This window comes from Podarcis pityusensis (genome assembly GCF_964106645.2).
Source record: "Podarcis pityusensis genome assembly, chromosome: 4".
Taxonomy (NCBI): Eukaryota; Metazoa; Chordata; class Lepidosauria; order Squamata; family Lacertidae; genus Podarcis; species Podarcis pityusensis.
In genome coordinates, this window is record NC_138027.1 from 102215797 (window position 1) to 102231523 (window position 15727).

The window sequence follows — 15727 nt, forward strand, 5'->3', positions numbered from 1 at the left end:
AGATACGATTGGGACAGACGACATTTAAGTTTGGCTCTGTATAATCAACCTCCCTGGGCTCCTTTGGGAGGAAAGGCAGGAAATAAATGTGATAAATAAATTAATTTTAACAAACACGTGTCCCAGTGCACTTGGAAGGTGCATTTTTCATGGGCAGCTAAACCTCAGGCGTGCAGACGCCCCGGCAAGGCCAAGTGCGAAGCATACGAAAGGGGAGGAGCCCATTCTCCGAGGGCAGCTTGGGCACAGACCAGGGGCATAACCATGATATGGGGGGCGCAGGCTTTTGTTAGAGGGGGTAGAACCTCGAATTTGTATTGATTTGTACTGATGGGGGGACTGCCCCCCCCAGCCCCCTTGGCTACGCCCATGGCACAAACCCCCTTCTTCTTCCCTACAACTCTTCCACGGAATTGCTCCGTGCCTGAGATACGGGGCTGAACAAGGGAACTGCGACCCTGCCCCGCTCAGGTTGGAGCGCACGAGTCGGAAAGCAACCAAGCAGGGCTAGCAAGGCAAGCGAAGAAGGGGATCACGCGTACCAACTTGAATAAAATACTGGGGGTGGCCAGGCAAACTCCACCCCACATAATCGATCGCAAGAAGCAGCACACCCACACTATTTGGTTAGGGTTAGGGTTTAGGGTTAGGGCAACACCCATCAACTTTGGGGGGCAAGCCCTTACGATATTGGGGGGGGGCTCCTAGGAGTTGGCTCCTATGCCTGGGCTGCAACGGGGCTCCTTTCTTCCTCTTCTTCCCTCCCCCGCCCCCGTTTCGAGGGCTCCCCAAGAATTAAGAGGCCCCGCCCCAGATGCCCGGACCCCGAAGCCTCCTCTCGCTGGACCAGGACTGCATCCCCACGTGGACCTCGTCTCCTGGCGCGCTACTTTCATCCGCAGTCGCGAAGGCAAGCGGGTGGCTCTGGGGGACGGCAGATCGCCCCGTCTCCCGCTCCTCTCTTCGCGTCTTGGGTTCCCGCCGGGAAAGCTTCGAAGAAAGAAGCGGAGGGAGGAGAAGCCGCTCAAGCCTCCGCCCCGCGCTCCGCAGCCGGAGACTCCCGAGGCGGCTCTGGAGCGAGTGCAGCCGGCCTCGGAAAGAAGGGCGCCCCGGCTGCGGAGCGGAGCGCGGCGCGGCGGGCAGAAGCGGCGCTGGCGTCCCTCGAGCTGCAGCAGGCGAAGCGGAGCGCCCGCCGCCCGCCAGGGGTTAAGTGAGCGCCCTGCGAGGCGATTGGCTGGAGTCCGGGAGGTCTTTGCATGCGCGCCAGAGCCGGGCGGGAGGGAGGGGGGCTCTCGCCGCGCCTCTCCCCCTTCTGGCGGCTTCCCCTCCCCGGCGCGCCGCCCGCCCTTCCCCGCGCGGGGACCCTCCATGCCCGCATTTGGAATGAGCAGCCGAGGGAATGAGAGGCGGCGCAGCTCGCCCCCGGCCCTAGGATCCCGCTGGCTCCCGGCGAAGAGGCACCGGCCGCTGGCTATGGGGCAGCGATCCAGCCCTGGGAGCAGCACAAGCGCCACGCAGAGGAACCTGCCGGTACGCTGAGCGGGGGGGGAGGGGAGGGGGTCCGGGGCTGCCCTTCTCGTCTGTCTGCACTTCTGTGGGGTCGTTTTCGAGGAAAGGTGCGCAAGATCGGACGCCTCGAGCTTCTCGACCAGGAAGTTGGGCGGGAGCGAGCAAGGAAACTTCGCCCGTGGGGAAGCGGCACGACAAATGTAGCGCTTTAGGAGTGTAGAAATGGTGGTAAAACGGGGTGGGAGGCGCTGGAGCAGGTGTAAAAAGAGAGGCGGCAGAAGCAACAGTTTCAGGAGGCAAGGCTGCTAGTTCTGTAGCTGTCTTTTAACGGCGCGATCCTGTAGCTATCCACAGTAAGTCACGATGGTGATGAGGAGGATTGATAACAATAGCTCAAGGCTGCAATCCTGTGCATTTATTTGGGAGGTGGTGATGCAGCAGGATCCTATTATGCTGATTTACTTAGAAGTGTGTGCGCACTGGGTAAAGACCCTCAGCGAGCCCTTCTTGAGAGTCAGCGGGCATACAATCAGAGCTGTGCGTGAGAAAAAGCAGATGAGGCCAGGAGGACCACTGTGTGTGCTCAAAGGAACTCAGAAAAGGATTCCCCCCCCTTCACCCAGTCCTCAAATTAAGGTCCGCTAGCTCCAAGAAGTGTGATAGTTCTAACAGAGAATGAAAGGGACAAAATTCTTCCAGTATTGTGGCTTTAAAAGGGAGCGAGGAGGATGCACATGTGTGGCCATTCCTAGTCACACATACTTGCTTATTTCAGTGGATCTTATTCTCAAGAAATTGTTCTTTGGGTTGAAGACATGTTTGTTTAACTTCAGGGGAAGGACCCATGAAGTCAACGCAGCAGTGGCTAACATTTCTGTCAGTGCACCGTAAGCTGCGATGAGCTGTGGCTGCGTATGGTTTTGTGTCATCTCCCAGTAGGGAAGGTGAAAGGGTTAATTTGTGGCAAAGGCATCTTAGATGACCATATCTGGCAAAGGACAGCCGTTCCTAGATCGGCTGGACAAACGGAGCCAACTCTATTACTAATCTGAAGAAGAGAGGATGGTACCTGCAGTCTTGCATTAATCAAAAGCAATGTTTTTATATATATACAGTATATTGTATTTTTCACTTCTATAAATATATATATGGAAGTGAAAAATACAAAATTAAAGTGATGCATTTTATGCAGAGAACGATGGTTTATGCTTTTGTTCCTAGATGGCTGCCCACTGTTTTGTTTTCACTCACAATCTGTTTATGGCTTGACAAAAATGCTAATACATTTGAGATAGTGAGGAAACTGAAGTTGAAGTTTAAATATGCTTCTGTTTCTCCCACCCTTTATGGCATTGTATAGTGATCTAGACTGCAGCATGGGGATTTATAGGCACAAACATATGTGGTTTTGAGCATATACATATACTGCTTCTTTTTAACGAATTCTTTATGACTGTTTTATTGAGGAAACTAATAGTTAAGGGTAAACGGGATGACAACTCTTCATTTATTGATGGTGAGTTTGGGGACTTCATGTTTCAGGGCTGGTGGTTGTGTGCAACAGAAGGAGATGGTGATCTATTTAGACTGAAGACTGGCACTAAGTATTGGGAGGGTGTAGAGGTCAAAAATATGAGCCAGGTGGAAATTTTTCAGGAGGATGTACTCAGATGGTGGATTTGTGTAGGCTGGATTGTTAATTCGGTAGGAATTCTGAAGATAATGGTCCAATGCAAGGTCTTGCACAGAAAGACCTCTTTTGGGGGACAAAATGGAGAGGGGGTGATTAAACTGATGCTCTCAGATGGACATGCCATTCGCTAACCTCACGTGCATCTCTTTCCTCAGAACTTATTCATTTTCCTGCTCTTCCTTGGACCTTTCAACTGCTTTGCAAGCTATAGTCGTGCCACTGAACTTTTCTACAGCATCAATGAAGGGCTGCCCTCCGGGTTCCTGATCGGGAATCTAGCCCAGGATTTACAGGTCCAGGCAACATCAGAGGGAGAGGGAGAGGCCACAGTAGAGGGGAAGCAGCAGCCTCAGCAATGGGGGAAAACCCCTCTCTCCTTCAGCCTTGCCTCCCAGGGATTAGGAGGTCAGTATGTGAACCTAGACAACCAGACTGGAGAACTGAGCACCTCCGCAAAGGAGATTGACCGGGAGGCGCTATGCACAGAGGATAATGTTGGCTCTAGTGTGGTTGCCTCCTCCTCCTCCTCCTCCCCAGTACCATCTTCTGAGTCATGCTTGCTGTTGCTGGATGTTATGGTGTTGCCTCAGGAGTATTTCCGCCTTGTCAAGGTGAAGATTGCCATCCACGATGTCAATGACAATGCCCCGTGCTTTCCCATGCCACAGATCCACCTCTTTGTGCCTGAGAACTCACCAGTCAACACCCGTTTAGCTATAGAGCATCCGGCAGTTGACCCAGACATGGGGAGCAACGGGGTCCAGACATACCACCTACAAGATGACTTTGGGGTTTTTACATTGGATGTGGAGGAAAATGAAAGTGGGGAAAGAACGCCTTACCTGATTGTCATGGGTGCCTTGGACAGAGAGGCCAGAGACAAATATATTACCCTCATAACTGCAGAGGATGGAGGAGTCCCTCCACTGGTGGGCAGTGCCACCCTCACTATTGGCATCAGTGACATCAACGACAACTGCCCACAGTTCAATGAGACCCAGATCAATGTCACAGTTTTTGGGAATTCTAGTATTGGGTTGCCCATAGCCTCTGTCCATGCTGTGGATGTGGATCAGGGAATCAATGCAGAGATCACATATTCCTACAGCCAGAAGGTTTCTCAGTCATCCCGCACTTTGTTTTACCTTGATGAAAGCACAGGTGTTATCAAGCTCTCCAAGAGGATTAATGGTGACACTCCTCGTCTCCATCGGTTGAGCGTATTAGCCAACGGTCCCGGTTGTATCCCTGCAGTGATCACTGTGTTAATATCCATCATCAAAGTCACAATGAGACCTCCTGAAGTGATTCCTCGTTTTATAGCTAATGAAGTAGAAGGGGTGGTTTACCTGAGGGAATTAGAGCCTGTTAACACACCGATAGCATTTTTTACCATAAAAGATCCAGACGAAAAATACAAAGTGGATTGCTATTTGGATGGTGACGGCCCATTCAGGTTGTCACCATACAAACCATATCACAATGAGTACTTGCTGGAGACTACAAAACCATTGGATTATGAGGCTCAACAGTTCTATGAAGTATCAGTGATCGCATGGAATACTGAAGGATTCCATGTCAATAAAATAGTGAAAGTGCAGGTTCTGGATGATAATGACAATTCACCTGTTTTTTCTCAAACACTGATAGAATTATCAATTGAAGAAAATAATGTCCCCAATGCTTTTTTGACCAAGCTACATGCAACAGATGCTGACAGTGGAGAAAGAGGGCAAGTGTCTTATTTCCTAGGGCCTGAAGCCCCTTCATATTTTGCTTTAGATAAAGTCACAGGAGTTTTGACAGTTTCCACCCAGCTGGACAGAGAAGAGAGAGAAAAATACCGCTACACAGTTAAAGCAGTAGATTCTGGAGTGCCAGCCCGAGAATCAATAGCCACAGTTACCATCTCTGTACTGGATAAAAATGACAACAGTCCAAGATTTATCAACAAGGATTTTAGTTTTTTTGTGCCAGAGAATTTTCCAGGCTTTGGGGAAATTGGAGTTATAAGTGTCACGGATGCAGATATAGGGCAAAATGGCTGGGTAGCACTTTCTGTTGTAAATGGAAGTGACATCTTTGTTATAGACACCGGCAAAGGAGTGCTAAGAGCTAAGGTCTCTCTAGACAGGGAACAGCAGAGCTCATACATCTTATGGGTTGAAGCAGTCGATGGAGGTGATCCTGCCTTGTCCTCGACTGCAAAAATAACTGTCCTTTTGCTGGACATCAATGATAACCCACCCTTGGTCTTGTTTCCGCAGTCCAACATGTCTTACCTCCTAGTCCTCCCTTCTACTCTACCTGGATCTCCTATCACAGAAGTTTATGCTGTAGATAATGATACCGGCATGAATGCAGTCATAGCATACAGCATCATAGGGAGAAGAGGTCCCCGTCCAGACTCCTTTAAGATTGACCCCAAGACAGGCAACATCACTCTGGAGGAGTCACTAATGCAAAACGACTATGGCCTTTATCGGCTTCTTGTTAAGGTTAGTGATCATGGTTACCCAGAACCTCTGCATTCCACAGTTATGGTGAACCTCTTTGTCAATGACACTGTGAGCAACGAGAGCTACATTGAAAGCCTTTTAAGAAAGGAACCTGATATTAACGTCGAGGAAAAAGAACCACAAATCTCTATAGAACCCACACACAAAAGAGTAGAATCAGCATCTTGTATGCCTACCTTAGTGGTCCTGTCAGTAATAAGCTTGTGTTCAATAACATTGGTAACTGGAATGGGTATTTACATCTGCCTAAGGAGAGGAAGAAAGTACCACAGAGGAGACGAAACTTTGGAAGTACAAATCCCATTAAATGGAAGAATTGATCTTCATATGCTGGAGAAAAGGCCTGTGGAAATTTCCAATATCTGATGGCTTCAAATGGATAATCTCAACCAAAACCTAATAATTCTGAATAGTGATAAAGTTCCCAGATACAGGATTGTCAGCAGTAGCTACAATGAAGGACTACTGATTTATAACTTATTATAATTGTAAATACTGTAGCTGTCTACAGCTTTTTTTCAGTGAAAAGAAAAAGAAAATCAAATTCATTGTACAGCTTTTTTATGAAACCATAGTGCTAACAGCTCATAACTTGTCTGTGTAGACTTGGTCATCACAAGACCCACCCATAAATTAAGTCAGTATTCATAAAGTGAAAGGTAAGACAATGACAAATTCATTGTTAAATTCTTTTTCATTCCTAAGTCATTTTTTACCACAAGAGGGCAACATCTGCCATTCCTGTAAATGAGTCTGTTTAAAAGAAAATGAAAAGTATATTTTAAAACATTGTTTTTCTAAAGGGGAAAAATAAACAAAATAAAAGTATGGGTTTGAGGTATAATAATTATATGCTCTATTGTATATACAAGAAGTTGACAAGAAAATATGCACTGGTAAATCAAACAGAATGTTTTATTACCTCAGATGTTTAAATATATAAATCTCCCTCTATATAGGAATGGCATTAACAAGAAGTGCAATTTCTTGAGGGTACCCATTATCCCCTTGTGAGGTTATGGACAGAAATTAGATGTTCACTTTCACCTCAATATGGAGAACAAACATTATAAATTGCTTCAGCAATATTTTGATCAGTATCTCTTGGAACAAATAAAAGAAATATGCCATCTGGGATGCAAATGAGTCCTGGTGTACACAGGGCAGAAAAGGGTTTCTGTTGCCAATTTCCCTGACATAACACTTCTTGAAACTTTTGGGATGCCTCTGTGCAAGATTTCCCCAAGCCTTCAAGAGGTTTGAGTACCTGCCACTAGAATCTAAAGTACAACAGCCTGTTCCTATGCATAGTTACCTGAGCTAAATAAGGCTTTCTCCTCAAGTAAGAGTGCACAAGGCTGTAGACTAAGTGCAGCAAAGTGCAGGAACAGTGAAATGCCAGTTAATTCTAAGGATTAATTTCTATTACGTGAGAGTAAGAGAGCCTGATAACCACCATGCCGACTCCATCAAGACTATCTGCATGTGGAAAATGGTTTCCATGCATGCATTGTCTTTATGGGCCCTGAACCTTAAATACAAAAAGATGTGACAGGGAGAAATTCTACATTCCGCTCATCCACTCACTACTAAACTGCTGATTCCAGACCCCCCTCTTGCTCCAAATAGGTGAATAACGGTGTCAGAGGCAGAGCTTACAATCCTTCTCATCTATTGAGGCCTTCAGGAGAGATCCTTGTGTGCAGTTCCCACTGCCTGCAAATATCTCTGGACTGGGGCCCACGATCAATATCCCTCCATTTCAGAATATTATAGTTCCATCTACCACCACCCCAACTAATTTTGTTGTTGTTGTTGTTGATCTAGTGATCCCTAGTTGTTGTTAATAATGCTTTGTAGTTTCAATGATCTATCAGTAGTATTCCATCACTTTGGTTGTATAATTTTTCTTTTCTTTTTTAAAAAAGCAATGTTTCTGAATTAGATATCTCATATTGAAACAAAAATTATTGGTCATATGAACCTTTGGTTTTTTTAAATTTGGGCTCTTGCTATTCTCTCAATGGGTATTTTGTGTGAGAGAACAGCAGCTAATTACTGACTCTTGGCTCCCTTCCTTTTCATTAGCTTAGTCTTTTCGATCATGCCCATAACTTTCCTTCCTAAAGCCAGTGACATATCTTCCCAGAAATGACACCTGCCTGTCTCTGCAGCTACACAGCAGAGGGGTTATCAGCAATGCACACCTTTAACAATGATTGCAAAAGCTGCAAAACTTTCATGCCAGATGTCTCCATCAAATCTAGCTGTGTAAAACAAGGCAAATGAGTGCTCTGCTTAGAACTGACACTTTTCTTGAGTTCTGACAATATGTCTGTACTGTACCAAAAGTGTTTATATGTCTGCAAATAAAAACTCTATATTTTCATAATATTTATGTTATTTTATGGAACCTAGATGCCTACCTACCTACACACTATGTATGTGGATATGTATACATTAAAAAGGGGAAATATGTATCTCAGAGATGCTCGAAAGGATGAAAGTTTGTTATTGTGTTAGCTCAACATGTTTAAGTTCAAGGGAGCCGCTTCAGGGGCTGGCTCATCTGTTTCTTTATAGGTTCTCTTGAGCAGAAACATGTTGGGCTACCATAATAGTGAACATTCAGCCTTTCCAGCATCTCTGAGATACACATCTCCCTTTTTTTGTATTTACAGCCCTAGATGTTTCCTGTTTTCTCTCTCTCTCTCTCTCTGTGTGTGTGTATGTGTACACACACACACACACACACACACACGTTTACAATGTACTTTGCAGTATATGAAATGTCACTGAATGCAATCCAATGTAACTTTCCATAAATATTATTTTCTTATACATCAGTCTGTGAAATCAAAGAGCTAGGTTTAGATAAACTGTCAGAATATTTACTATGGTCTTGGACAAATCAAGCAAAGAAAATATAAATATGCAGAAAACTGGATTTGTCAGTCATCTCTCTACACCATCCTACATGCTAGAGCTGTGGGGCTTATGAGTGCAGGGTGGCACTGAAACACCAGTAGGAATAGCAGCTGCTGGAGCAGCACAAGGTTTGGATGTTTCCAAGAGCCAGTGCACACATTCAGCTATGCCCCTTGATTTCCCATCACCTGAGAATGCAAAGCTGGAAGTATGAATTGATTTCAGTGAAAAGGAATTGTGTGCAAAATGAAGTGAGATAATTCAGAAGTTATCTCTGTAGTTTTTGACTCTGATGGTTCAGTTCACACATCTAAGTCACTGGTTTAGACTGCAGTTATGAAATGTTGAGCAATGGGCCTAAGTTCGATAGATTGCTCCTCGGTCCTTTTCAGTTCTATTATTCTACATGGGTCATGACATCAGTTGGTTATAAACGTCACATATGTTGACTGTGGGATAACTCTGTGTGCTGGGAGGCTTCCACGCAACTGGTTTTCCACTTGTTCAGGGTTCCAGCTTACGCAAAGCTCTACATTCATAGGTCTTGATATGTGGACTTTGGGGTTGAGGTCAGTGTACCACACCCAATAACAGAGCAGAGCGAGCAGCAAGGCTCTTTCAGTGCATAGAGCCCTCTTCACACATATAATGTGTAAAGGGAACTTTTCTAACTTGGCAATCCTAGATTCCCTTACTTGGGAATAAGGCTCACTCTGCCTTTGTTCCTTTTGTAGGTACTATTCAAGATGATCAACTGATCTTTAGCTAGTTTTCAATCCAGGGCAACAAGCTCTTACACTAAAGAGAATGTTGGTAGGGTCTGCTATAGCCTGCATTGGGATACAGCTGTTCCTGGTATCAGCATTTGCACTCTCGGATGCTAGATGCTGGAGAGAGTGTTAAAATGCTGGGGGCCATCCACAATGCAAGTTTCAAACCAAGGGAACAAGGCATAGCAAAGTTGTGTCAAAGGAGGCACGATGCATTGGCTAAAATGGAGGAAATGTGCAGATAAAGTGGATAGAAGCTGTCTCTAAAAGTTGGCATGCTTTTGTAAATAGCCTGTTGTGTGGTCTATGGGGGAACTGTGGCACTCGGGTGGTAGCTGGACTCCATCATCTCTCACCACCAGCCATGCTGCCTGCAGCTAATGGGAGTTGAAGTCCAACAACATCTGGAAGCCCAGAGGTTCACTAGTCCTGGTCAACTGTGTTTGCTTACCAGTGTTCCCTACCCTCTCCTAAATCCCATGGTTACAATGAGTTTATATGGCCACAAGGTACAGAGATGCAGCATGCATGTCTTAGTAGTGGTGTGGAAGTACCACCCTAAGTTGTACAGTTTAGACATTCCTCTGATGGTGACAGTGTGCTCAGTGCAAGCTCAGAGTCAATTGTATGATATTTTATTTCATAATCAGTTCTGTTAAGCAATGACTATTTCAGTTTACTTGGTCAACAATCCATAAACCTCGAATTCAGTGCACAGTTATCAAGGCACCCCTAGTGAGAGGGAGGGCAAATTTTTCCCTTTAGAATGAGAGTATAACAGAACCAGTGAACAATCAGAAATAAATATTCAGACAATTTTGATTCAGAAATCTCTTTAATAATTGTAACCTATTTTTCTGTGATCTCAGGGTTGGAGTTTGCCATTAAAATTAAGATACAGAATTCAGCTGAGTTCTTCAAGTAGAGAGAAAATACTGGGGAGATAAAAAGGGGAAACTTAAATCCCTATAAAAATTGCAGTTCAGGAGAACATGGTCTAACTCTTCAACTGAACTTCTTTTGTAAGAAATCTCAGTTCCACGGCAGTCTAGTAAATCGATCTCATAACTGCTGATAGCAAAGCATTGAATCTAGCTGTGAAAATTATCTCCTCTGGGAATAGTTTGGTTAAAAATGGGCATGAGTACTGATGGGATGATGTTGTGCTAAATGGACATGACTACTAGACCTGCAAGGCAGCTCTTCTGTCAAATGTTCTTGCTGATTTTACCCGTGTTTTTCAAAGGTACACTTACATAAAGTGCTCGTCTCCTTTTAGTGGACTGTGGCATTTCTTACAGCACAGAAACATGTGAGAGAAGCAAGGGATCCTGCACTTTTTTGAGCCAAAGCAATAGCAGAAATGCTGTGCCTCAATGCAAGAGAACATGCTTGCAAAACCTCCCAGCTTTGATCCCTGGCATCTCCAGTTAAGGCTCAGAAAGACTCCAACCTGAAATCCCACAGAGCCACTGCAGCTGATGGAGACCAGGGGTAGCAAGTGTGCTGTTCTCCAAATATTGCTGGACTACGGCTTCCATCAGCTGCAGCCAGCACAGCCAATGGCCAGAGGGGAAAGGAGATGAAGCTCAACAACATCCAGGGAGCATGGTGTTGACTGTCCCTGATGCAGACAACACTGCATTAGATGGACCAGTGGTCTGACTCAGTAAAAGGCTGATTCTGATGTTAGTGGAGTGAGACCTCTGCATCTGCAAAAATGGAGAATTGTGCTTCTTCTATAGAAACAACAACAACAATAATAATTATATATCTGAAGGTGCAGGGGTTCTCTTCTGTAAAATACCAGTCCAAAAGCAAACTTGGGTACACTAATGTTCAATCAAATCTGTTGGTAGTGTGAACATTGCACTTATCGCCAAGGTATAAGTTGATCAGACAGACTGCTTTGGCTGTGAGGCTGGGTTTTTGTTTTTTGTTTTGTTAATCTATACGAGTTAAGAAAAGCATTTACAGCAGTGCACTGGCAGGTCATGCAAACAATGGACTTATTATTATTATTATTAATAAAAACAATAACAACTATATTTATACTCCACCTTTTTCCCTGATGGGACTCAGGGTGGTTTACAGATAAAAACAAAAATTGTGGGGGAACTAGTTGCTTCTGTGCTGAATCAGGTTTCTAATGTTTAGTTTCTTTAGAAAACTGAATCTCCTTTAAACAGTATTGGCAAATTTGTAACCCCATAAAAGTTACTCAGTTTGCATCAGCTGCAGCAATGATCAAAGTTAATGTTGTTAAATCAAATGTAGCATGTTGTTATGGTGATCTTTAACAGAGGAAGGTCATCGTGACTATGTCTGCCTACTCATGTATAGTTCTTGCGTTGAATGTACTTTAACATTTTGTTTTGTTTTGATGTGGAAATTTATTATTCTGACCTTACTAAAAATAAACTGACTTTTTTTCTAATGAAAAAGAGAGGTCCTGGGGCTCAGACTGCCTGGCAGCTCTACCCTCAAATCCTGAATTCTTGCTCCTTCACCTTACAAGTGTTTATTTATTAGAATTCTATGCTGCCCTTCCTCCCAAAGGAGCTCAAGGCAGCAAATGCATCAGTGATAAAACAATAAAAATTGTTTCAAAACAATTTAAATAATCTAAAAATGATTTTAAAACAATTTAAATCATCTAAAAGACATGTAAAATAATAATGCACTCTCCCAGCTTAAAATTTCAATCAATTTCCATGCCAGGAACAGAAACTTTCAGCTATCAAATGCCTGAGTCAACAAGAATATTTTAAACTTCCTCTCAAAATTTAACAATGGGAAAAACAGACACACCTCACTGAGGAGGGCATTCCACAAATGGGGAAACTGCAGCTGAGAAGACTGTCTGATGGGTGAATGGCTACTGTGCCTCTCTGAATGATTTTAGGGCTGAGATGGTTTATTCTGGAGAAGGTGCTCTTTTAGGTGCTTGAGTCCTCCTGAGTCATTAAGGTGTTTCTATGCTAGTACTAATACCATGAATGGCAGAGGAGCTGGCTGGCAGCCAGTGCAGGGCTTTCAGGACCTGTGACATGTGGTCACATGGGTTGCCTCGGCTGGCAGCCACATTCTGCTCTAGTTGGAGCCTCAGGACCATCTTCAAGGGTGACACCCCCCCCGCCACCCCAATACTGTGCAGCACTTTACAGTAGTCACCAGAATATTTACAGCTGAGGCTGGATGAGTATAGCAATGTGGGAGGTGCATTCCATACATGCTCAGATGCTTTATAAAGTGGGGCCATGCAATTCACAATAGGTTGATGCTCAAACTCAACTCAAATTATTATCTCTCCCCCCCCCCCCGGCATTCTCAATTGCCTGTGAAATGCAATAATAAAAACCACATTTCTCTGGACTTTGATAAAGTCCAGGGTGTCCTGACAGAAATTATTGTCCAAATGTTATTGTCAAAAGAGCACAGATATGGTAATGTAAGTTCAAAATCTTCCCATTCCCTGCTTTTATAGATGCCTTGTGAAAGTGCATCTGCCAAAGCAATCTTGTTGGCTGAGTTGACACAAAACTAAGCACACCATACATTAAATATCACAATATCCAGTTAGCAACCTGAGAGCTACCAAGCATGTTTTTTTTGTCTGGTTTAATAAAAAATGGGATTGAGTCAATCTTTGCACTGCAAAACACACTATAGCACTCCCATGCAACATTTATCTGAACCAGAATCTTTAATTAAATAAGAGAAACAACAAGCAGTAGGCTGTAAACCAAGTAATAGAGGACAACAGAAACTTAGTTCAGATCCTCTGGATTGTTGTTTTCTGCCCCCAACTCTTTACACAAGAGTTATATTCTGAAATGTATTCATCATTGTGATGGACTCACATGTGTGTCCATACAAGCAAGTGCAGAGAGGTTTATATGCTGTAAGAGGTCCTAGATATAGTGAATCTGTGCTCAGATAAAACTGAACATGCACATGCACACGCCCATGATGAAGATCTCGGTGTCATCAAGGTCAAGCTTGATAGTGCAGACAGGTCAAGCACAGGAGACCAAATTCCTTGAGCATTCATGACTGGCAGTTACTGCAGCAGATATGATAGTGGCAAAGTACCTATATTTCAGAATGCAACCTAGCTAGAAATTTTCCTAAAGATATGTACAGTGGTACCTCGGGTTAAGTACTTAATTCGTTCCGGAGGTCCGTTCTTAACCTGAAGCAGCACTTTAGCTAATGGGGCCTCCTGCTGCCGCCGTGCAGCTGGAGCACAATTTCTGTTCTTATCCTGAAACAAAGTTCTTAACCTGAAGCACTATTTCTGCATTAGCAGAGTCTGTAACCTGAAGCGTATGTAACCTGAAGCGTATGTAACCTGAAGCGTATGTAACCTGAGGTACCACTGTACTTACAGAAACCCAAGCAGAACTTTTCTCCTTACTGTACTTACCAAGACTCAATGGCATAATTTTGAGAATCCCCTGGGTAGACCTGCTGAGAAGTAGTCACTCAAATGGAGAGATCTGATGATAGCCATACAAATAATAGTAAATACATATAAAATTTTTAGGCACAAAAGTTAGAAATGACACAGTCATACATTTTAAAGAAAAGACAGTGCACATTAGGGAGGAAGGGGAAAGAAAGAATCAAATGGGGAAAATCAGGGTAAATAGCTGTCAAGGAAAAATAGGCCAATGGAAAGGTAGGTTAAATTGCAACTAGCATTTCATCTGAACAATCAAGATTCAAAGTGATTCTAAAGGAATATGTTTTGCTCTCATCTATCCTCATTGTAGCTGTCACTGGTATGTATCACAAAATCAGCCTGCAATTTTGACACAGCAGAGCATAAATCACACTTGTGTGTTTTAAGGGTATTGGCCACTGCCCGACAGAACACGGGTTTTATTTCAGTGATGATACTTTGACAAAGCTGAGCTGTTGTCAGAACTGACCTGTAATGGGCATGGAATCAAAATTTCTAAAACTCACTGGCATTTATATACAGTCATACCTCAGGTTGCGAATGTGATCCATGCAGGAGGCACGTTCGCAACCCACAGCGTTCACAACCTGAGGTATGACTGTACCAACATAATTCAAAACCTGGATTCCCACACATTTTCTTCAGGCACCCACCAAATAATATGCAAGAGTGCCAACTGGAAATGTGGAGCTAGCTGCTGCCCCACATTTGAGATCACGTGTGCCAGCAGTACTTCTGCGTCAATCTGAAGAGTTACCCAGTTCATTGTGTGAAGGCTGCCCAATCTGGTTGTAGGAACTCTGATTGCTAGGTTCCCATCCCTGTGTTGAAACCCTTTTCCAATGATGAACCAGCCCCTCTTCAGGCTCACACATTGTCTTGGGAGCACTATGTGCATGCATGACACCCCCCAGCCCCACACATTCCCAGAGGCACCTTTGTGCGTTCCGTAGTGAATGCCCAAAGCCTACCATTACCCATGTTTTGGCCATTGGGTCCAAGCTACATTGCCCAAGACTTTCATAGGCATAAAGAATTATGTCTTTATATCTGGTATGCATACAGCTGAGCCAGTCCATGGCCCTTTGAATATTTAACTGGGATAAAAATATAAACCTTATTGGATCAGACTAAATATCCATCAGTTCTAGCATTCCCCTCACCTAATAGCCCGACAGATGCCTCTGCGCATGAAGGTACCATTTCTGTTGTTTGTCCCCAGCGTCTGACATTCAGAGGTATACTAACTTTAAACATGGAGTTTTTTTCTAGCTAACATGGCTAAGCTGTGCTTAAGCAATGCATGTGCAAGAGGGATAGTCTTAGAGGCTGACCTAACAATCTGAATGATCTCCAGCTGCAAGTAAGGACTAAAAGTTTGACCTGCATACAGTCATCAGACATTTACAAGAAGAAAACAGTATTTGGCTTAATTGAGTGGGAAGTCGTTCCTTGGGAGCCGTTTACTTGCTTAATGACAATTCAGAACCATTACTATACATAAGATTAATATAACTTGTGGGAGAGTTTAAGAAGGTAGTTCAAATATGGCAAAAAATACTCACTGCATAGGGCAGACAACAAATGTTTCAGTTACATCATTCTGCATCCCTTTCTGGATAGCATCTTGTCATGAGCTGCTTCCTTGCTCAGACCCCAAAAGATTGCAGCCACACCATTAGAGAAGCAAAGGGACCTCTGTCACTGCACATGAAGGACCTGCAGTGCACACATGCCTTTGGCTATGCAAAATTATATTTACTCAAGACCACTGAATAGTTTGCTAGCTGAGGGAGCTGGCTGGCTGGCTTTCGATGGCTCTTGATGGCTGATAGTGACT

General features: G+C 44.0%; 1 protein-coding gene across 1 annotated transcript; it reads left to right on the forward strand.

Moving 5' to 3' along the window:
- Positions 1 to 1343: 1343 nt before the first annotated feature.
- On the forward strand, positions 1344 to 8115 carry PCDH20 (protocadherin 20). The gene is made up of 2 exons (XM_081003673.1): positions 1344 to 1530; positions 3358 to 8115. The coding sequence occupies exons 1-2, from the start codon at positions 1369 to 1371 to the stop codon at positions 6085 to 6087; spliced, it is 2892 nt and encodes a 963-aa protein (XP_080859799.1). The 5' UTR covers positions 1344 to 1368; the 3' UTR covers positions 6088 to 8115.
- Positions 8116 to 15727: the final 7612 nt, after the last annotated feature.